Source organism: Pogona vitticeps, chromosome 1 (genome assembly GCF_051106095.1).
Source record: "Pogona vitticeps strain Pit_001003342236 chromosome 1, PviZW2.1, whole genome shotgun sequence".
Taxonomy (NCBI): Eukaryota; Metazoa; Chordata; class Lepidosauria; order Squamata; family Agamidae; genus Pogona; species Pogona vitticeps.
The window spans coordinates 230,052,890-230,075,177 of record NC_135783.1 but is presented as its reverse complement, the minus strand read 5'-3'; the positions used below and the strand labels follow the sequence as shown (position 1 = coordinate 230,075,177).

At 41.7% G+C, this 22,288-nt stretch overlaps 1 protein-coding gene and 1 long non-coding RNA gene across 4 annotated transcripts; both read left to right on the top strand.

Annotated features, from left to right (window-relative positions):
• Window positions 1–534: 534 nt before the first annotated feature.
• Window positions 535–18,240, top strand: C1H2orf76 (chromosome 1 C2orf76 homolog). 3 transcript variants are annotated; one of them, XM_072984616.2, is made up of 7 exons: window positions 535–671; window positions 7,976–8,126; window positions 9,037–9,087; window positions 12,800–12,837; window positions 12,992–13,073; window positions 17,213–17,320; window positions 17,907–18,240. In XM_072984616.2, exons 2-6 carry the CDS (start codon window positions 7,994–7,996, stop codon window positions 17,278–17,280), a joined length of 372 nt encoding a protein of 123 aa, XP_072840717.2. In that variant the 5' UTR covers window positions 535–671; window positions 7,976–7,993; the 3' UTR covers window positions 17,281–17,320; window positions 17,907–18,240. The 3 variants fall into 3 exon arrangements, with proteins under 3 accessions (XP_072840717.2, XP_020635261.1, XP_078248810.1); XM_020779602.3 differs by lacking the exon at window positions 17,213–17,320; XM_078392684.1 differs by lacking the exon at window positions 17,213–17,320 and having other exon boundaries at window positions 645–813.
• A 1,446-nt stretch (window positions 18,241–19,686) lies between these two features.
• LOC144589013 (uncharacterized) lies at window positions 19,687–21,041 on the top strand. Its single transcript, XR_013544852.1, has 2 exons — window positions 19,687–19,817; window positions 20,863–21,041. It is a non-coding gene; the product is annotated as an uncharacterized LOC144589013 (long non-coding RNA).
• The last annotated feature ends 1,247 nt before the right edge of the window (window positions 21,042–22,288 follow it).

Here is a 22,288-nt window from a genome sequence, read left to right as displayed (position 1 = left end):
ACTAAACTCTGGGAGGCAGTGGAAGCCAGGAGGGCCTGGCATGCTCTGGTCCATGGGGTCACGAAGAGTCAGACACGGCTTAACGACTAAACAACAAACTTCCGCTTATGGAAGCTCCCTTTGGACACCTGTGGAGAAATGATAGAAACAGACTAGATCTTTACCAAGTTGCTTTGAAAAAAGATGATGTCGCTGATATTAAAAGCAATAAATACAGGCTGTATGGGAGGGGAAAGGTGTGGAGGATGCCTGAGTATCTCATTGCTGCTACTCAAGTTTCGGATTGAAATTGTATTCTAAAACTAGGTTTCTACTTGATCTGTAATAAGTCTGTAAATCACGAGTAGGCGGGCTTTAATATCATGTGGCCAATCGGAAGACTTTTGTAGCGAGACGTCTCCCAGCACGTGATACCAAGGCGGGACTCCTGACGCAACGACGGAGCATTCTATTGCGCTTGCCTTTATAGTAACAAAACTGAGAGACCTGTAACTCTTTCCCCCCCGCAAATAGGTTAAACTTCCGGGCTTCTTTCGGCCAGCCTATTGTGGGCCTTCCCGGGACGGGCAACACAGTGGCGGCAGAAGAATCCGGAGAAAAGCCAGTGTTGCGACGGGGTTGTGATCGGGCAGCGGCCCTTCCCCGAGCGGAGCTGCCGCCCAAGCGAGGAGGTGATCCTCTCTCCCCCCACCCACCAATTCGCATTTATTTTCGAATAGAAACGTGAGCTGGGCGGTGGAGGGGGGGGAGCGAGTAAAGGTGGAGGTGGGGATGCCGGGCCAGTCGCGGCTCCTGAGCCTCCTCGCTCTCACGGTACGGAGGCAGGGATAACATTGCAATGAAATAGATGTGTTGTTGTTACTATTATTTTTAAGTTTGGCAGCCTAAGTAATTGCCTCCTTTGACCGAATCGGGCTAGTTAATATCTTCCTCCGCTGCTTTGCTTTTTGTTTTTATTGCTGCTTCTGGTTTTAAAATTGAACTGGGTGTCCAGTCTTGCTTTCTCCACGGTTTTCTTTGCAATCCTGAACACACGTTTGCTGTCCGGCCTCAACGGGGCATCCCGTTTATAGCCACTGGAATGGGGTGTAGTGGATATAGAGGGATGGATGGAGACTCTGGAGAATACGGTTCAAATCCCCCGCGGCCCGGGAAACTCACTGGAGGACAGGAACTACGTAGTAAAAACCACTCCTTAAATATTTCTCTTCTCTCAAAAGCCATACTAGGGACGCTATAGGTGGTTCCAACTTGACGGGGAGTTGTTTTACCAGTACCAGCAGTCCCTCCACCACCCCCTTGTTTTTTTGGGGGGGGAGGGTCAAGCAGGGATTTGAACCCAGGTCTCCTATGTCCTGGTCTGCTACCAATGGTTCTCAACCTTGGGTCCCCAGATGCTTCAGGACTAAAACTCCCAGAAGCCTTCACCACTAGTTGTGTTGCCCAGGATTTCTGGGAGTTGTAGTCCAAGAACATGCGGGGACCCAAGGTTGAGAACCACTGTGCTATAGCACACTGTCTTGGTGTCCACAAAAGCTTGCTTTGAAATATAATAGTTTTTAAGGTGCCACATGTTTTTAATCTGGTTTTGTTTCTTTGGATTTTGCCTGGGATGCTTGCACAGACAAACAGGGCTGCCTCCTCCCAAATTACTGTCTTGGCAGTGTAGCAGAGTAGATAAAATAGGCTACTAGGTAAGAAATCCTGGCAGTTTGGGCAGAATGAGACGTAGTTGTGAATAAATAGCACCTGTATGTTCCAAATAAAACAGAAAATCTACAGGACATGTGTATTAGAGACCTGTACATGGCTACTCAGAAGCAAGTATCATGCCATTAATTGGAACTTCCTTTCAGCTTTGCAGGCAACCTACCATCTGTGTACTAGAAAGAGCGTTGTGGCATTCTAAAAACTAGTATGTTTTGATAAAGCAAAATGTTTCCGTGGCTACAGGCCGATTTGTCAGATACATCTGCGGAAGTGTGACCTGTATTCCTGAAAAGCTCAAACAGTAATAAAATTAATTGCTGCAAAACTTTTTTCGTTTTGTTGCTGTAACTGGCTAAGAAGAAAATACTAAATTCTGGATCATAACTGAGTTGAAACTGAAATTGTCCTCCTTTGGGTGTATCATGAGAAGTCAGGGTTCTCTGGAGAAGACAATAATGCTGGGAAAGTTTGAAGGCAGCAAGAAAAGAAGACGACCGACTATGAGGTGGACAGGCTTCCTAAAGGAATCCACAGACTTTACTTTGCAGGAGTTGAGCAGGCATTAGGGGACAGGGCATTTTGGAGATCAAAGGATAGCTGTCAGTCTGGGGAAACTTGAGGACACATAACTCGGAGTTTTAGCAATCTATGCTGCCTTTAAGAGGTTTTGTCTGGGAGGGACTTTTTAGGCTGGGGTGACTGTCAATCAATTCAGCACTAGCAGATTGTTCCCTCTCTGCCTCTGATTTTGAAGAGAGCCACGCCTCTCTGCCGGAGTCTTTCCCCTATAAGTTAGCTATATTTTCAATCTAGTCAGTAATTCAGTTAGTGTTTAGAGTTTGTTGTGTAGTGCAGTATGTATAGTCAGTAAGCAGACTATGATTCAGTTGTTCTGTTCATGTAACCTGCCATTTTTTCCTACAATGTGCTGTTTTCAACTTGTTCAGAACAGAGTAAACTGAAAGTTTCATTCTTTTTCTTAACGATATCTCAGACTGAGTTATTGATACTGTGTCAGTTGATGAGACAAAAACAAACAAACAAACAAACAAAAAACCTGGTTGTCTACTTTGGAGAGACGTCAGCCTAATTCTGCTCTGTAAGTTTCTGCATTTTCTGCTGTACAGCCAGAGTATTTTTAGTAAAAAATTCACACAGTGCCAACAACAACAGGATCATAAGAGTTGTGCAGGATTTGTTTGCTGGGATAATTCTGGAAGTTGTTGCCCAAGAAAAACAAATCTGTACACCTCTAATCATAAGGATTTAAGTTTTGATTGGAGGCCCTACATTTTTATCTCTGTGGTGGATAGCAAGAGAAGTGGGAAACCAGGAAGGTACCAAAGAGCAGTGGCGGGTGCAACTTACCGCTAAAGCAAAAGATTTGCAGCCAATGAAATGTGCAACCCCCGCCTGTTGGGGGTGGGGAATTTTAAGAGTCTTTCTGGAATATGCCTGAAACAGGCAATCATCGATGACGGGCTGGACAGGTAGAAGTAAAAAAGGGTCTTTTTGCATCAGGGATCCATGTGGGTGGAGGTGAGTTGGCTGCCTTGTGATCATGTGACTTTCGCGGGCAGGAGTATTTGGGTTTGGGTGCTGAGGAGCTGGAAGTGGCAATCTGCGTAGTTGAGGAAAGCGAAGTCTTCCTCTAGTGCAGAGCTGTCAAACTCAACTTCTCCTTGGGCTGCATTGGCATTATGGTTGCCCTCAAAGGGCTGGTTGTATCTGTAATGTATCTACTCTTTATCATATTAAATATAATCCTCCTCATTCAATTACTGTAGCACTTTCTGGCTCTTCACTGCTTGGAATGCTGGGATTAAAAGTCCCATTGGGTGGATTTCCAGCATCCTTGTGGAGCATTATGGGTGACCGAGTAAGCGCGTATTGTATACTACACAGTAGCAGGCAACACTGTGAGGGCCACATGAAATGGCCCAGCGGGCCGGATTCGGCCCGTGGGCCTTGAGTTTGACACATGTGCTGTAGTAGGTCAGAGAGGAATCTGAATGATCACCTTAGTGGTAATGAGCAAAGCAAAGGGAGTGCACTGGAATGAGAGTGAAGGACCTTGGATTGGGTTGTGTGGTTGTGACACGATAGTCAATACATATCCAGCATTTGGGACAAAAGCAATATGTGAGAAAGCATGATATAAAGTGCCCCCCCCCACTGCTTTGTGATATGTGCAGTTTTGAGACTTTCTAGCAAATAACAAAACCTAAAAGAATGCATTGCGGGGGGGGGGGGAATCCCATAGCAAAAGAAAATAGGCAAAAATAGTCATGAGTTCTAGAGTGCTTGGGAGAAGAGGAAAGTCTTGCTTGATGCCGAGGGGGTGGCAGTCGGGGTGCCAGGTCAGCCTCCTGAGGGAAGGTGTTGCATAAAGGGGGCCACAACTGAGGAGGCTTTTCCTTTGGCAGGGACACGTGGGGGAAGACCACGGGGGGGGGACACAAAACCTACCTTGCTCATAAATTTATTACATGTTTTAATCCCAGTTAATGCTTTGGCTTAAGTAATACTTTACATGCAAAACAAGATCATGTGCAAATAGCAATTTGCATTTGTTTTATTTGTCATTCATCAGTTGAAGCATACACTGGGTTCCAACCAGCTTTTTCCGACTGAAGATGTTTCTGATGAATGATTAAAACTTCCCTTATGATTTTATACGTCTGTTTGAATGTGATATTATTCTTGGATTCACTCCTAGATTTGTTAAGAACGATGGATTAGATTAGTGCTGAGAGGTAAACATTAGGGATAGGCATTTAATAAAGCAAGGATCTGATAGTGTGAGTGCCTTTAAAATTTCCCATGACGTTTGATATGCATCCTATTTCAGTCTCATCCAGTTGTTAGTTTTAAAAGGCATACTTGATAATTCGTTAAAAGACATATAATTACTTCTGCATTGCTCATTGTAAAGTTCTGTCAGTGGTGAAGAATTTAGAATTTAGGTGTTAAGGTAAAAGTGGATACTCTGTTTCTAGGTACCTAAGAATGAAGGTTGGGATTTGAGAAAAAGATCATTTATACTGCACTAAGAATGCACAGGTGTTCAATATAAGTGCAAATTTGGTGGACAGTTACTGTTAAAATGGAAAGCGTAGTTTTTTGTTTTTGTATTGATTTATGCAGGGCAATCTTGTATATATTTGTTTTAAACATATTTGTGACAACCCCAGACCTACTGGGATATGCCACAGTTTCACTAAGCTGCCACCAACCATTCCCCGTAAGGAGTCACACAGACCAGGAATGGATTTTTAACAAACAAAGGAATAAGGTTTATTTAAATAACACACAGGGAAAAATAAAATGATCAAGTGAATAAGATACAGTAACGTGGCTTAGTCTCAATCATACATACACCAGTTTGGTTCACACAGAACACCTTTAAACAAAGCACAGACCCTGAACCTATCAGTTCTGGCTAACCATACAGACACCTGAACCTATCAGGTTGGTACTCTGACACACAGTAGTACCCTGTCTGACACACAGACTCCCACACCAGCTTCTTCTTCCCAGCTCTCCTTCCAGCTCTCTTTACTTCTCCACACAAACTCCACATATATATACAGTACAGCCCCTCCTCCTGATGTCCCGCCTTCCACTCCCCATAGGATGGAACTTTCCCTCCAAACCCATGACAGACAGGTAACATCAGTGCTGTATGTAACAATATTTTCTAACTTTAACTGACCAGTGGTATCCATGGGTGGTGGAGATGGTTCTCCTACCTGAGGTGGGAAGAGAAACATAACCTTCAGGAGAGAAAGGGCGAAGTCAGGAGACGGGGACAGCAAACACCAGAGCCTTTTGGGGCGATTTTGGGACGATTCCAAAGAAGTAGCAGCAGTATGTTGTAAAAATTAAAGGGCGGGGGGAAGGGAAAAAGACAAGATGACAAAATAATGTGGCACTTTAAGGACTTTAAAGATTTGTCTCACCCTAAAGCTGACATTGAAACAAATCTATTAGTCTTTAAAGTGTCACACTGTTTTGTTCTTGGGTTTCTCCCCCCCCCCCTTTTTGTCTCCTTAATTTTGCCAACCTGTTTTGTGAAATCATTTCTCTAGTGGCAGGACAGAAGGAAGGGAGCCACACAACATTGTAGCATTTTATAGGGGTCTATTTCAATGTGAGCTTTTATGGATGAGAGTTTGCTTCCTCAGACTCTAGAGTGGAGGCTACATGGCTGTTAATTTTTACAGGTGAGGCTACAGACAATAGTCAAAGTGGCTGTGGTGTGTCTCCATAAGTGTGAGACCCACACAGCTATGTCTTAGCTGTGACCTTCTTGGCTGTCTGTCTGTGAGCAGCAGCGTGGCAATCAGAAACAAACCTCTCCTTTAATTTTGGATTTTAACCTAACCCTTTCCTCTCCTGCTGCTCAGAAAACAGGAAAAGGATGAATAATATGTTCTAGCTTGCTGTGATGCTGATAATTATCAGTCTTAGCCCCCAGGAGCCAGTCCTGTTTTTTAGAACAGGTGAAAACACATATTGGTATAATTTGGTGCATCAATTTACCTGGCAGTGAACCACACTATTCTCTGTAGGATTTATGTCTCAGTTGCCAGGTGTTGGATTGTGCTGTCGACATTAATTCTAGTTGACACTTGGTCCACAGTTTTCTTGATCATTCTCTGCTATCAAGTCCCTTGACGGGAGAAACGTGGCATAGAAATAAAACAAAATTCTAAAAAATAAGTAAGAGAAAATGAAACTGTTTAAATCATATCTGTACAGATTTTTGTTTTTGGACTGCAGATCCCAAATTTCCCTAACCTTTAATTTAAACAATCCTGGTAATATGTTTATTTTTTGTATATCTAGCTTAGTTTTCCTTTGAGCTTGTTTATGAACTACTGTACAGTATTTGCTCTGCCCAATTGATCGGCTTTTTAAATCCCCCCCAGCTCAGTGGGGATTTCAGCTGTGTGCCCTTAGACTCTGCTGTCCTCTACATCTGCTTGCCCACTGCATTATGTGAAATCTTCCTGTGAGTCACACTTTCTGATCCTTTACAAGAAGCACCCTTGAACCTTTATTTTTTTTCCTCTGGGAAAGATCCTTCCCATCTTGGTAACTAGGGAACTATCTGGGAAACCCTACTTTAGTATATCCTGGATTGTTGGTGGTTGGGGGTGGGAGGAAACTTAGGATCACATTTTCTGAAAAAGGAAAAGCGTTCAAGGGATGTTGACCAAGAGATTTGACTAAATAAAAATGTGGGCCAAATTAAAACTTCTGTGAACTTCACAGGCTTGTTAGAATCTTGATTCGCAAACTGGGAAGAGGTAGAAGGCGCAAGGCTGACAGATGCAGCAGTATTTTTCACACAATCTTTGTTTCATTTCTGGTATTGCTAAGATAAATTCTATTTCTGTTGATGTTTTGTGATGGATGTCATCATTATTTCTCATTATTTTAAATGTAATTTTTTTAAAAAAAAGATTGGGTTTATCTTTAATTTTAAGTTATAAACTTTTGTTTTTTAACAAAAGAATGATGGTAACGGAAAAGTGGAGAGGTGTGAGGGTTTTTTTAAAAATCCAAAGGGGGAATGATGCTGAAACATATGGCAACCACTTATTTGTTATATGCCCCCAAGTTGCTTCTGACTTATGGCTTACTCTAATGCAGTTTTAATTAGAGTATCCTAATTTATCATCTGGCTTCATTTTAATGGTACGTAACCCACAGCTCTGTACTTTTTTCAACATCTTTTCTCTATATTCTATAATCCTTTTGTTGTTGTTTAGTCATTAAGTCGTGTCCGATTCTTCGTGACCCCATGGACGAGAGCACGCCAAGCCCTCCTGTCTTCCACTGCCTCCCAGAGTTGGGTCAAATTCATGTTGGCAGCTTCAGTGACACTGTCCAACCATCTTGTCCTCTGTCGTCCCCTTCTCTTCTTCCCTTCACACTTTCCCAACATCAGGGTCTTTTCCCAGGGAGTCTTCTCTTCTCATGAGATGGCCAAAGTATTGGAGCCTCAGCTTCAAGATCTGTCCTTCCAGTGAGCACTTGGGGTTGATTTCCTTTCAAATGGATAGGTTTGATCCTTTTAATTGGCCCCTAATTCTAAAAATAAAGGTTTGTGTATTAAATGTATGTTTTAAAAGGCAAGTGCTTATTTGTATGACACTCTCCTTTGTACCCAACATAGAACCTTAAGGTTTTATTTGTCAGAACGAATTTCCTTCAGAAACCTAATTTGATGCTGCATTACATTTTCGCTCTCCAGGTAATTTGTACCTAACTCATGTCATCAGGAGACGTGACTATAACTGTCCGTCTAGTTCGGTCATTTGAGCACCGTAACTTCAGACCTGTTGTGTACCATGGTGTTAGCCTGGATCAAACTGTAAAAGAATTCATTGGATTTGTGAAGAATGGTAAGGCACTTTGGCTGAAGAACCAGTGACTCATGTTGGCTTGGTATATTAAGGGCCACTGGGTTGGAGAAAGACTTGGAGGAACTATTCTGCGTTGACAGACCCCAGGGGACAGGCTATAGCACAGTGATGGAGTGCTACCTGTGTACATGAAAGGTATCTTGAGGCAGGGCAGGGAAAGAAACTGGGGATGCTACTGCCAGCCTGATATATTGTACTGGGCTGTGTGGACCAATGATTTGACTCTGAGCTTAGAAAAGCTTTTTGGTGCAACCCCCAGAATTCTACAGCCAGTGTAACTGTTGGCCATGCTATGTGGGGGATTATGAAACCACTGTTTAGGTTTGTCAGATTAGTGGGGTTCAGGGACCAGGCTGATACCTTAGCCATCGCCACATTTAATTTTCCTGGGCTCACCCACTCCAGAATCAATAGGGTAGTGTGGCTGAGTGGTGAGAGTGGGACTCCCCAAACCCAATGGTTCATCACAGATACCATGGCACATTGTATGTGATTTTAACCTCTGGTCCTGTCTTTCTTAATCCAGTAGCCTTGAGCTGCTTTGCGCTGCAGCTTCTGTGACTTGCTGCTAACATTGCGAGCAGTTATGGATTAGGAGATTAAACCCCGAACATCTGTCTGAAAGCAGGCTGGGCAGAGTTGCTTTACTCACCAAATGTATTAGGGGCCCTAATGGCACGACATGTCTTATTCAGGTTTACTTGAGAGTAGGTTTCAGTGTTTTGCATGACTTAAGAGGGCTAGTCTCTCTTGGGAGGAAGCACCACTGGATCCTGTGGAACCTCTTGAGTAAATGTGCAGGGATTAGCATTGCTGGTGGTCAGAAAAATATCAGATTTGGTATTGATGTTAAGTATCTCCCTCCCCCCTCCCAATTTCTTTTCTTTAGATGTGACTTTAAGGACAGGACTTCCTCCTCCTTTTAAAAAATACAGATACGGTATGTGTCTTTCCTTATTCCTTGCCTGTATGTTGATATTTATTTTGCTTTAAGTACAGAGTAAAGAACTAACACAGGGAGGAATTGTCTCATAAATGTCTGTTGAAAGAATGTGAACTTCTTGAGTTAAAGTAAGAGCAGAGGAAGAGATTCGGAAGGAGTAACATTCATGCTGATGATGCCCCTTGCAGTCACAGAGTGCAGGGAGAGACTGATGTACATTAGTATTAATACAAGAACAAATTGTTTTTAATCTGCTACGCAGACATTGTTACTCATTTTCTTGTTTTATATAGTATTAATGTATACAGTGGCTTTATAGGGTGACGGTTGGGGGAAGAAGGCAGTTTCTTATTTATTTATTTAATTAATTAATTAATTAATTAATTAATTAATTAATTAATTAATATCCCGCCTATCTAGCCAACTCAGGACCACTCTAGGTGGCTTTTTAGGAGCTGTGTCAATTTGATGAAGGTCTCTAACAACTTGAGGTGTGAAATTATATCCCATTGTTAATGTTTGGATCGCATCTTCCCTCCACTTAGCTCAAGGTAATGGGCACGGTTCTCCTACCTCTCCATTATCTTCATGATCACAAATCTTGGTAGCTACCTCACAGGTAGCTACTGTGAGGTAGCTCAGCTGCCCCAGGGAGTTTTCATGGCTGAAAGGGGAATCAAATTTTGATCTCCCAGTTCTAATTCCAACCACAACAGTCTTGAGTTCTCGTGTTCAGTAAGGCTTTCATGCCTTGTAATCAGTAGATGCCTCGTATCCCAAAAGTTGTCCTGCAGTGAGATCAGCAGTAAGGAAGCTGGTTCACAGGGAAAAAGTGTGCCTGGCTTCTCTAAGACTGTGCATGAAAAGTTGTGCATGTCCCCAAAGGTGTGTGCTGGCCTTGTCTGTTAAGAACAGAAAGGCTATTCTGGACCAGACCTACCTACCCCTGCACTCTCTTTCTGAAGTGGCCAGTCAGATGCTGAGAAAGCAAAGTAGAATGCGAGTACAATAGCAGGGCCCCACTCATATTCTCCAGCAACTGGAGACATACCGCTACTGATTAATGTGGTCACTACATAGTGATATATATAGTATATACTATGCAGCCAGAGACAGTTGTATGCTTTGTTAATGTGTAATCACTGATCTCACTTTATAATTGGCAGCCATCATTCCATCTGGGGATAGCAAATTCCAGTTTAACTCTGTGCTATGTGAACTTCCTTTTGTTTCCAGAGAGGTAGCTGTGTTCATATGTAGGAACAAAACCAACAGTCCACCTCATCAGATAACATTGAATTCCAGTGTTATGAGAGGGAGGGGAAAACATCCTTTCTCTGTATCCTCTCTGGTCACCTTGTGCATAATTTCACATGTCTCTAGTATGTTTTCCACTAAACTGGCCTTTTTAAAGTTTAAAAAGTCCCAAGCATTGTAACCATTCCTCAGATATTATTTTTGTTACACTTTGGTCAGATAGATCAGTTTGGTGTACAATGTTCCTTTGTTTGAGATCTTAAAAATGAAGAATTGTCTTGGGATTCAATACAGTACTCCGCATTGTATGTTAGTAAAAGCCATCATTAGGAGACATAGGAGAATACAACAGGAAAGGTGGGAGTTGTAGGAACTGGAAACAATCCTGTTACAAAAGAGGATCACTGCTAAGTTTTGAAGGAGATCTGAGGAAATTAAATTGCCCTCATTTGAGTACCAATCAAATTTAGGTTTTCTAATTTCTTTAGGCTTTTACTGAAAATATAATGGCTTTCTCCCTCTCTCTTTCCCTGCCCCCGCTGCCATTCACTCCATCACTTACTTAAAAAGAAAAAGCTAGATTACTTTTGATTTTGATGAAGCTCTTCTGAGCTTTTTTTGCAGACGCTGTTTCCTACCCGGTCTGTCCCAGACAGATCGGGACTTTTAACTTGTTTCAGTGTATGGACTATGAAGGCCCTCCTAACCTGAGATCACATGATAGCCTGTAGGCTGACCTGGGCTGGTTTAAAAAGGTAGCAAATGTTAGGAAGTAGGAATATTTTGAAAGTCTGAGATGGGTTGACTGCTCTCTATGCTGCTTTTCAGTGGAGACTGGAAAAGGGGTTGGGAGGAAAGAAGTCCAGACACTTGAATTTTAGGTTGAACTCTACCTTGGTTATTAAAAAGCTGTACGCCTTGGAATTCAATTTAACATTAGTCTTGTCCATTATTCATTCTAGTGTTAATTGGCAGAGTTGTCTTTTGGGTATTAATTTTTTATCATCTTTCTTAACTGCCTTTTAAACTTGGCTCACACATTGAAATGCTGCTCGTGACCTGCAATCCTTTGAAATCATAGTTTCCTTCGTGCGTCTGCATTTCAATATCCAGCAGCTAATTGTGGGGTCAGGAAGGGTAGCCAAGTAGGAGATGGAAGCATGGAATGAGGGGCTTAGGAACTGGAAGAATTTACATAGTAAATAAGAAAGGGATGGCAACGAGTCTGGAGGTAAACAGGAAGGATCTTGAGCATGAATTTGATATAACGATATAAGATGTAAATCAAAGTGGAAGATTTAGTCAATTTGATTTGATGAGATACGCGAGCCAGCTATTACGGCCATGATGCACAGATGGTACAGTGTGGAGGGAAATCTACCAATGTCTGTGCTAACATCCTTTTACTGGCAAGCATTGGGAGAGCAGAATCTTCCATGTTTTCACGGTGCTGAACAGCCTGTTGTGCACATGGTTGTTCTTTCTCTGGTGGTCTCACTGTCCCCTTGGACCCACTGATGAATTGTTGCTTTGGGTGGGGTGATTTCCACCTTGTGCAACTGCAGATCACAACGATATTTACACTTCCAGGACATTGCATTTGGTCATCTTCAACAGGATTCTACTGAAAATGCTTTGGTAGATGGCCCTTCTGAATACAGTATAGAGGAAAACATACTTCAGAAGAAAGAGTATTTTAGAGCCTGTAGTGTTTAAGCGAAGCACCTTAATGATATTTCTATGTGATGTATTTTGACACTTGCTTGATATTTTGACTGTTATTCACCCTGAAGCATGAAAAAGAAAACATATTATTTATGGAGATATAAGAGGAGGGCTGTTGGCAAGCCTGAACCACAGATCCCACGCCATTCCAGTGGACAAAATGTGTTTCTTTTGTTCCCACACTGCCACCTTTTGTTAAAAAAAGCTTTTGTATACACCTTCCCTTGCCCCTTTGAAGCAGTATTTAAAACTCTCGTAATCTGATGTCTCTGCAGCAGAGGGAAACCTTCTCTTTTTCATTGGTAATATTAAGAGGCATCTCTGAACTGCCAAAATAATATTAAATAAACCTAAAGGTTCAGTTCTATGCAGAGTTCATTGGGACCTACTGAATTCAGTGGGATTTCCTTTTTTAATAAACGAAGATAAGATTATGGCTATGACTGGCAGAAGTATTGTTGCCTGGGGAGGGACTGGACTCCACGGTTACTCCAGAATTATCTACTTGCTTCTGGCCAGCAGAAGAAGATTGTGGTAGGAAACACAACAATAACTTTTGTGTTTAGGAAGATTTGGACATGCACATGACCTGAGAGGTGACAGAATCATGTGTCCAATATCAAGTTGAGACCTTTGGGTAGTGTGGGCGGCATATAAATTAAATAAATAAATAAATAAATAAAATAAACAAATAAATCAAATCTAAAACTAAATAATCTATTTTCAGACACAATGAAGATTATTCACCAGGCACACGGCTCTAAGGTACATTTTATGATTGCTCCCTCTAGATAGTTCTCAATTTAATCTGTTGCTGTTGGAAGAGGTCTGCCCTCTACTAGGATATCAAAGCAACCTTAATTTTGATTATCCTATATTTATCTTCTTTTCTCTCTCCCACCCACCTCTCGATTTCTAGACCAATGAACTTGTTGTGGGTTTAGAAGAAGATGATAAGCTCATTTTGGCAGAGGACAACACCTTGAAAGCAGCTGGTGTAGGTGGGTAGTGTGTTTGGATTTACTGAAGTCTCCGTTCATTGTGCTTGTAATTATCCTGAGAATGGCTGATTATGTTTGGATAGCTTGCTGAAAAGCAAATGCTATTCCTGATGTTCTGAGTGCAACTTGATAATTATTCAGGAGAAGTTAGGGTGGGGGAGCCTAATGTACATTCAAACCATTGGGCTTCAGGGCACCAGTCTCTCTCTCTCAGAATGCTAATGGAGGCATTTTTAAAAAAAGTGTGCTTAGAATTCTGCTGAGGGTAATTTTAAATGATTGACAGCTTGGTTATTAGTACCATGTCTGCTTAGTCTTTTCGGTAACATTTAAACCGATGTTTTGGTTGGAAATGTAAGCAGTGGAACTCCTGAGGAGTAATGAGTTGAATGTTTTACTAATAAGATACTTTAGATTTGGATTTTTAAAACATGGTTTGAATTTTGGAACCAGAGACAGGCAAGTGATGGGTTGCGCCTCACAAGAACTGGGAAGAATGTATTTAAGCCACAGCATGAAGAACTTCATCTGGAGGATTTTAACTGGATTGGAAGGGGGAGGGAGACACAAACCCAGAGGTAAAGATAAATGAAGGCTTATGTACAGTAAGAAGAACAGACTGAACAGCTCTAATGGGGCTCAATAATAATTTTCATTAAAATGTATGAAGGAAAGCAGGCAACAAATCATACAATCTCCATGTCTATATATGAATGCCAGGAGTACGGAAAACAAACAGTACTTGGAAATCTTAGTTCACGAGGTTAATATGACTTGATAGGGATGACTTAAACTTGGTGTGATGATTCCTGTAACTGGAATACAGCAATTGAAGAGTATAAGTGGTTCAGAAACAGTGGAGAGAATAGAAAGGAAGTTGCAGTATATGTTAAAAAGACACATTCCTGCACATAAATACAGGAAGATGATCTTGGTTGTCCCATTGAAAGCATCTGGATTAATACAACTGGGGTGAATAACAAAAGCAACTGATCACTCAATCAGGGAAAAAATGTGGATGAAACTTTTGAAAAATTTTAAAGAGGCACAGTGTAGGAGTAATGGGAGGTTTCAACTACAGTGGTGCCCCACTTGACGATGACCCCGCTTGATGACGAAATCGCTCGATGATGAGTTTTTTTGCAATCGCTATTGCAATCACAAAACGATGGTTCCAATGGGTTTTTTCGCTTTACGTTGATTAGGAGCCTGCTTCGCGAACCGTTTGTTCACTAAACAATGATTTTTTTGGTTCTGCAAAAGGGCTTCCCTCCACAAAATGGCTTCCCTCCCTTCGCAAAATGGCTGCTTTCCGGACCCCTGCTTCAGAAGACAGCGATTTTAAACAGCTCATCGGCAGTTCTCTATGGGTGATCTTCGCTGGACAATGAGTTATTTCCCCATTGGAATGCATTAACCGGTTTTCAATGCATTCCAATGGGTTTTTCCGCTTGATGACAATTTCGCTTAACAGCGATTTTCCTGGAATGGATTATTGTCGTCAATACCACTGTATCTTGGTATCTATTGGGAGGTAAATTTTACCAAATATGTCTCTTCCAAGAAATTCCTAGCTTGTGGTTGCTGATAATTGTCTCCTACAAAAATGAAAGAAGAAGCTAGAAAAGTGGCTATCCCCGACTTGATTCTAACCAATTGAGAGGAATTGGTGGAAGAAGTGGCAGTAAGGGGAACTCTGGGGCAAAGTGACTGGAGTTGTTGATTTCAAAGGAAACAAAAGCAGAGTGCAGCTGCATGTATACTCTGGATTTTAGGAAAGCCAATTTTAATAAACTCAGAACTATGATAAGTAAGGGCGGACACCCATCAGTCACAGTGACAGATAATCTCTCTCCCTTATCACAACAATACAACCACAACAAAAAACACGCTGATCACCATGATCACCCAATCTCCTGAAAAGGACAAAAAGCTGATTCCCACAGCTATAAATACTCAACTATCCCCAAAACTGCACCAGAGCACAGACAGAGTTCTGACTCCTATCCTCTGAAGATGCCAGCCACAGAGACTGGTGAAACGTTAAGAAGAAAAACCTCCAGAACACAGCCAGACAGCCCGAAAACCTACAGCAAACATTGTAGAACCACTATCTATTTTTTCTTGTGGAAGGATGGGTGAAGTGCCGGATGACTGGATAAGTGTTAAAGTTGTCCTTTTCTTCAGAAAGGGCAAAAAGAAGGAACCTGGGAACTAGACACCCAGCCAGCCTGACATCAACCCCAGGGAAAATTCTGGAGCAGATTATAAAGTGGTCACTCTACAAGCAGCTTAAAAACAACTAGAAGGCAACATGGATTTGTGGAAAACAAATTCTGTCAGACTGATCTTTTCTCATTTTTTTGATTGAGTAACCCCAATCAAATGGTAAATGGTGGGAATGCTATAGACTAGTATATCTTGACTTTACCAAAGCTTTTGCCCCATGATATTCTGATTAGGAAGCTAACTAGGTGCAGTCTGGATAGAACAACAGTCAGACGGATTGATTACAGAATTGTACTCAGAGAGTACTTACCAGTAGCTCCTTCTCAAACTTGGAGGAGGCAACAAGTGGCTGGCCTTCTGGTGAATTTTTTTTTCATACATAGGTAGACTACTAGCCTTCCAATGATAGATAACACAGGGTGACAGTGGGGCTGTACTTAAAAGCTTACTGGCCTGGTAGATCCTATCAGAGACTGTGCGCCTTTGGCAAAGCCTTAGAGAACCAAGGATCACCTCCACATTACAGTGACTTTGTGGAGGGATAAAATAATACTGAGACAGTAGCAATAGAATTGAAAAGAAGACAACCTTCAAAACTAACATTAAATCATTTCTCATTTATTTTATTTTGGGGGGAAAAAGAGAGAAAGTATTAGGAAAGAAAATTAGCAGAAGTATTCAACAGAAGGAACTGTTAATTTTTCAAGATATGTTAGCTGATGAGGCTTTATTAGTGTGGCCAGTATTAGTGATGATCAAAGGCGATGATGTAATTTTCAATCTCTGTGTTGCATTTTATGCCATCTCTACATATTTTCTGTGACTTGTAAGTATTTTTCAAAGTTTTTTATCTAAAAGCAATAAATGAGACTGGCTAATTAAAGTTAACTCTACAACCATTTTTGGCCAGTTCAGATAGGGAGAAATTATCCATTTCCCTTCCGTCCTTCCGTCCTTCCGTCCTTCCGTCCGTCCGTCCTTCCTTCCGTCCTTCCTTCCTTCCTTCCTTCCTTCCTTCCTTCCTTCCTTCCTTCCTTCCTTCCTTCCTTCCTTCAGCCTCAATGTGCTCTTCTCATGTCCATGCGACTGCAAGTGAGCACAGTACAGGGTGAACAAAAAGAGGTAAAGCAAATGGTGATATGTGGCATTTCTGGAAGACAGTGCCCCCCCTCCCCTGGCGTTTCCTCCTCAAGTACTTAATCTTCTAAATTTAAGCTCTGTTCAGTATTTTTTTCCTTTCCATTTTGAACTATTGATTATTGATGTTGTATATTGGTGTTATATTTAAATTGTTTTATTTTTAAATGCTGTTAGCCGCCCAGAGTGGTCAGTTGACCTGATGGGTGGGATATAAATACAATCAATCAATCAATCAATCAATCAATTAAAAAAATATCCAGGTGGGCTAAACAAGGGGATCCTAGATCAGTGGAGCTCTTCCCAGGTACCCAAAGTGCTCAAACCATTACAAGAGATTATATTTTAAAAGACATTTTTGAGTGTACTGAGTCTGCTGGTGATGTCCTCTTGTTGTTGCTGTAGTCCTCCCTTTTACTGCCTTCTAAAATACTTTGCCAGACCTTATCTGATCAATGAGGCTTAAATAGGCATCTCTTTCCTTCTTCATTTGTAGAATGTCTGCAGCATGTGAAGTATTGGTATTCCGTTTTCATTGTCCACAATTACTGCAGGTTTCCTAGTCAATATTCAAGAGTTCTCCTCTTCCTCCTCCTGCTCCCTTCTGCGCTCCAGCAGGCAGACTTCATTAACTTCTGGTTTAATTTTAAAAAGCTAGCGTGGAACTTAGTGGCTCTGCACTTCAAAAGAATCCCACGTCTTATAATTGTGATAGCTTTCCGTCAGCTGCCTCCCTGCTCTGAATTAGTAATGTTGCTGACTTATTGTTTTAGAAGAGGAAGTCCTTGACCTGCTCGGTGGAAAGAATTGTGACTGCTCTGAACCTCTGTGGGTCCTTTAGCTCCCCTCGGTCCCCTGTGAATAATTAGAGGCATTTGAAGGTATTGCTGGAGAAGCCAATTTGTGTCTTTCACTTTGCATATTGTTGAAGCCTCATGAATTAATCATTGGCAGGGCAGAAATTTAGCTTCTTCAGACACACGTTTTGATGGGTCATGAGGGAGAATGTAAAGTGATCTGTAAAATATTCTACTGATCCTCTAAGTATTAAATTATTATGGCTACAGGTTAATTTCAGGGGAAAATCCCCCTCCCTCTCGGAACAGAATGAGGATCTTGTTGTTTCTGTGTACTGTATTCTGAAGAGAAAGAGCTATTCTGTATCCCTGTGGAATGGCATCCAAATCATTTTGTAGCCCTGAGCTTTAAAAATGCTTTTTAACAAGGGCGCTCTTCCATGCCCCCCACCTCAACTGTACTGTGCAGCTGGGGGTGCAGGACTAAACTCATTCTTGCTATTTAGATCTCATAAAAACAAACAGGCTCGTAACTCGCAATAGCCTTAAACCACAGTGCAGTCAGCACCATCTGTGATCCTAATTAATGTTAATATAATGTTCTGCGGCTTGAAAATTCATGTTCTCCCCCCTCACCCCACCCAATAATGTTTAATCTCTTTCCTTTCAGCAAATGAAACGGAGCTAGCATTTTTCTGCATGGATGATTACAGAAAATATAAAGCAAATCCTGTTACCGCTTGGTGAAGACTTTGAAACTTGTGAGGAACATATTTTCTTTCTGTCCCCCCTTTTTTGTGGGGGAGGAGAGAGATTTCCTATTTAAACCCTAATGGTGTGTATCATGTATAATATAGTTTTTAAACAGGAACCTAAAGTACACAAGGGGTAGGGGATAAAAGCTCATTCAATTCCTTTTCAACTGAAAAAACATGAAATGTCAACACTTGTCTCTGTAAAACATTATTTAATGTGATTTATGAATAAAGGGTTAAGAATGCTTATATTGGGTATGGCAGAATTTACATATAACTGCACTGTATTTTTCATAGAAACTTGATGTCAGTGGTTATGAAGCTAGGCTTAAGAGCTAAGATCCAGAACCCCATGCATTTTCCCCCCCAGAAGGCCTGCTTCTGTACTGTGGCTGGTCCTTTAATAGCTCTTCTTCCAATATCCTTTTCCCTGTAAAGAAAAAGAATGAAAACTCATGAAGAGCAAGAGTGGTTGATCTGTGAGCACTGACTCACGCTATATCTTCTCTATTCTGCTTGAATGTACCTGTGGGCTCGCTAAATGCTTTCAGAGCATTAAAAAAAATCAGTGTTTATCAGAATTGTAAGAGAAACCTTGTTCTGAGAAGTTAAGGAAGTGACATTTGATAAGTGTGTGTGTGTGTGAATAAAATACAAGTTTTCTTACTTTTTGCTGTATGTACAGCAGAATGTTGACTAAGTGGCCCTTTACCTTGGTGGATGTAGAACAATATGGGAAACCCATGATCTTCAGCAGCTTCTGGGGTGGTAAGAGTCTTAGCACGCTCTTTCTTGCCTGGATTTCTGACTGATTGCCACCAACAGGGAAACGCCCCCTCCCTGTACCAGGATGGAAATGAGCAGCTCTCCAACATGATGATATTTTGCCATTTTGTTAGTGACCATCTCTATCCATGCTCTGATAAATTTGTGTGTTGCAGTAAGTGATGTTTTGGTGCTAAGAATAGCAGCTTGGGCATCAGAATACATCTGTTTGGATCGTGAAAGAATGAATCTCTGTTCAACACGGATGCTCTAAGAATTCAAAGCCTAGAGTGTCTGCCTAGTCTTGTTCTTGAAATGTGGGGAGGCACAGTTGTGGCTCAGACCATTTTTGTAAGTTGATGGCACTTGTGTCTTTGTTGACTTGCACTGTCTTATCTTGCATTAACTTTTTTAAAAAGGTTATTACAATTGTTTCGCTTGGTGCCTGGTATTTCTACAGTGTCCAGTTGTACTCGTCTGTGTCAAAGAATTGGAAATAAAACAACTCCTTGACAGGAGAGTTAATGCTGCTATTGTTTGACAAATTCTACAGTGCAGTAGTAGGGGCACTTTGTTGAGCTGAACAAAGCAGTTTCTTTTATTCCTGCTTCCTTATTAGGGCTTTCTGAAGTAGCATTCACAGTGTTTTCAGTAGCTCTTATTCGGAGTTGGCTGTTGTCTTTTCACAGGGATACTGAAAGGCACTAACGTGAACTATGTCATGTGAGATTTGTTCACCAAATTTAACCCCCTAACCCACCCCTAGTCTGAATAATCTTCCTTGTCGTACATCTCTCTCTCTCTCTCTCTCTCTCTCTCTCTCTCTCTCTCTCTCTCTCTCTCTCTCTCTCTCTCTCTCTCACACACACACACACACACACACACACACACACACACACACACACACACACACACACACACACACACACACACACACACACACACACACACACACACACACACACACGAGTGAGACAGCGAGCAAGAGAGACAGCCATACAGACTACATATGTTCCAGGGCTTTGAGCAAGAGGAAGGAGTAAGAAGATCAGACGCCCCAAGTAGGTCTTTCCTAATTTCTGACTTTGGGAGATTACTTCTAGAAGTAGAGCTCAGTGGTTTGGGCATCAAATCTCAACTGTGGTTCTCTGACAGGAGCCAGACTTGATGATCCATAGGGTCCCTTCCAGCTCTGCAGTTCTAAGATGACGATGATGAACTTCTTCTGGTTCTGTCTCAGCCAGGCAAAGTATTGGAATTTTAAAAGATTCATACTGCTTAGATCTAAACATTTTGACTAGTATCCTGGTGGCTTTTTAAAACCATGTGTGAAGAAATCAGAGCTAATATGCAGCGTACTGGTCATGTGCCTGGTTCTGCATCCAGCCCTTGTTGGTTAGCAGTGACTGCTTCTATGAGTTCCCTTTTGTGCCTGGGAAAAAGTGATGCTTATTGGCCAGAGAATATAATCCCATGGAAAGGCATGGCTCCTTGGGTTCCTTCAGATGCTTACATGAGATTCTAAAGATGGAAGTCACTCATTCATTGATGCTTGATAATGAAGTGAACATCTGAAGTAGAGAGAGATGTATCTCCTCATCATACTGCATGTTGGTGATGGTGAATGTGTGGCCTTCCGGATATTGTTGGACTGAGATATCCTCCATTTCCTCACTATAGGCTACAGCTGATGGGGTTGTAGTCCAACATCTGAAGCTACACATTTCTCCCATGCCTGGTCCATGTTGTGCAGTTCAGATTAGGATATATATTTAACACTGGATTAGGTCCAAAGAGAGGTCTCAAAGGTTGTAGCACTTCGGAAGTGAATGTTTTTTTTTCCCCTCACAAAACCTGCTACCAAAATATACAATTTGATCCCTTTTAAAATGCAATTAAGTTAAGGACTGCAGCCCTTGGATAGATAGCCATGTTTTTATGGGTGTATGAGATTTTTAAAAAAGATTTGTTTGAAAGGTCATACTGGATGCGAGCTTTGCAGATACCCGGGACTGCCAGAAAGACGAACAAGTGGGTCCTAGATCAAATCATGCCTGGACTATCTCTGGAGGCAAAAATGTTGAAATTGAAGCCATCCTACTTTAGGAACATCAAGAGAAGACAGGATTCTCTGGAAAAGACAGTGCTGGAAAGGCGGAACGCAGCAGGAAAAGGAGGAGACCAAAAACAAGATAGATTGACGCCCTAAAGGAAGCCATAGGCTCCAGTTTGCAAGAGGTGAGCAGGGCAGTTGAGGACCGGATACTGTGGAGATTGCTGATTCATAGGGGCATTGTAAGTTGAATGTGACTTGATGACACGACCCAAAAAACAAAACAAAAACAAAAACATGGAAAGTGACTTCTATGGCAGGCAGAATTCAATCTTTAATGCACTTTGGCTTCAAAGTATAAAAATACTTCTGATTTCTAGAATACATGCTGAAGTGAAACTAATCGGCTATAGGAGAAATGGTCAGGATAGCTGAAAGAAGCATAGCTTTAGCAAGAATCAACTTATGGTTAGTAGTAAAACAGGGTAGATAGCGGAGCAAATACTGTCAGAAGGAAACGGCAGGGCCACCACAGAGAATGTTACTCCAGAACTCCTGGTGGTGGGGATGGAGGACTGCCTTTTAATCTTCACTACTGGATTTGTGGGGAAAAATGACATAGAAATAGTTTTAACAGAAAAGAAGAAAGTGTGATTAGGAAGCCACTTCAATTGAATACGACAGGTTCATAGATTTAATTCTTAGCTTTAGTTGCCTCAGGGACTTTCTGAAACAAGCAACCTCTCGAACTGAGTTGAGGGATGAATTGTGGGGTTGGAGCAGAAAAAGACAAAAGACTTGGGGTGAGGTTCTTTGCTCTTCTTTCTGTGATACTAATTGATTTTATTTGTTCATTTTATCTTGCTGCAAATAGGTGAATAGTGGGCAAAGGAATAAAGTGTTTTCAGATCACCTTCCTACCCAAGCCAGTCAGTCAGTCCCCAATCTATTCTGCCAACAACCTTACTCAGGCAGAGGGTCAAGGGAAATGCCAGTTCCATGGTTAGTTCTGCCAGTTGATTTGGAAGTAACAGAAAATATGCCTTTTTGCATAGCTTCCTCCCCCTCGGACTTCTAGCACGTCAACACACCCAATATTACTGTCTCATGGCTGCTTACTCTGAGTTGGTGCAAGTGTGCCATTTAGTTGATTGATGTTCCTCAGTGCTCAAAGTCACCCCAAAGCTGTTGGGTATGAGTAATGAGCACATAGCTTACCAAGAGGAGTTTCTGAAATTCCAATAAGCAGGTATGCTAGCTCAGTGTTGTAGATCAGACCCAGAGAGTGGGAGTTCAGTTCCCCATTGCACCTCCTTGAAAGCAGCCAGATGTGATGATCCATAAGGTCCCTTCCAGTTCTGCAGTTCAGAGGTTATTACCGTATTTTTCTGTGCATAAGACACCCCCATGTATAAGACACTCTCCACTTTTCTTACCCAAATTTTCTTTCTTTGCAAGAAAGTGGAGGGGGAAAGTAAT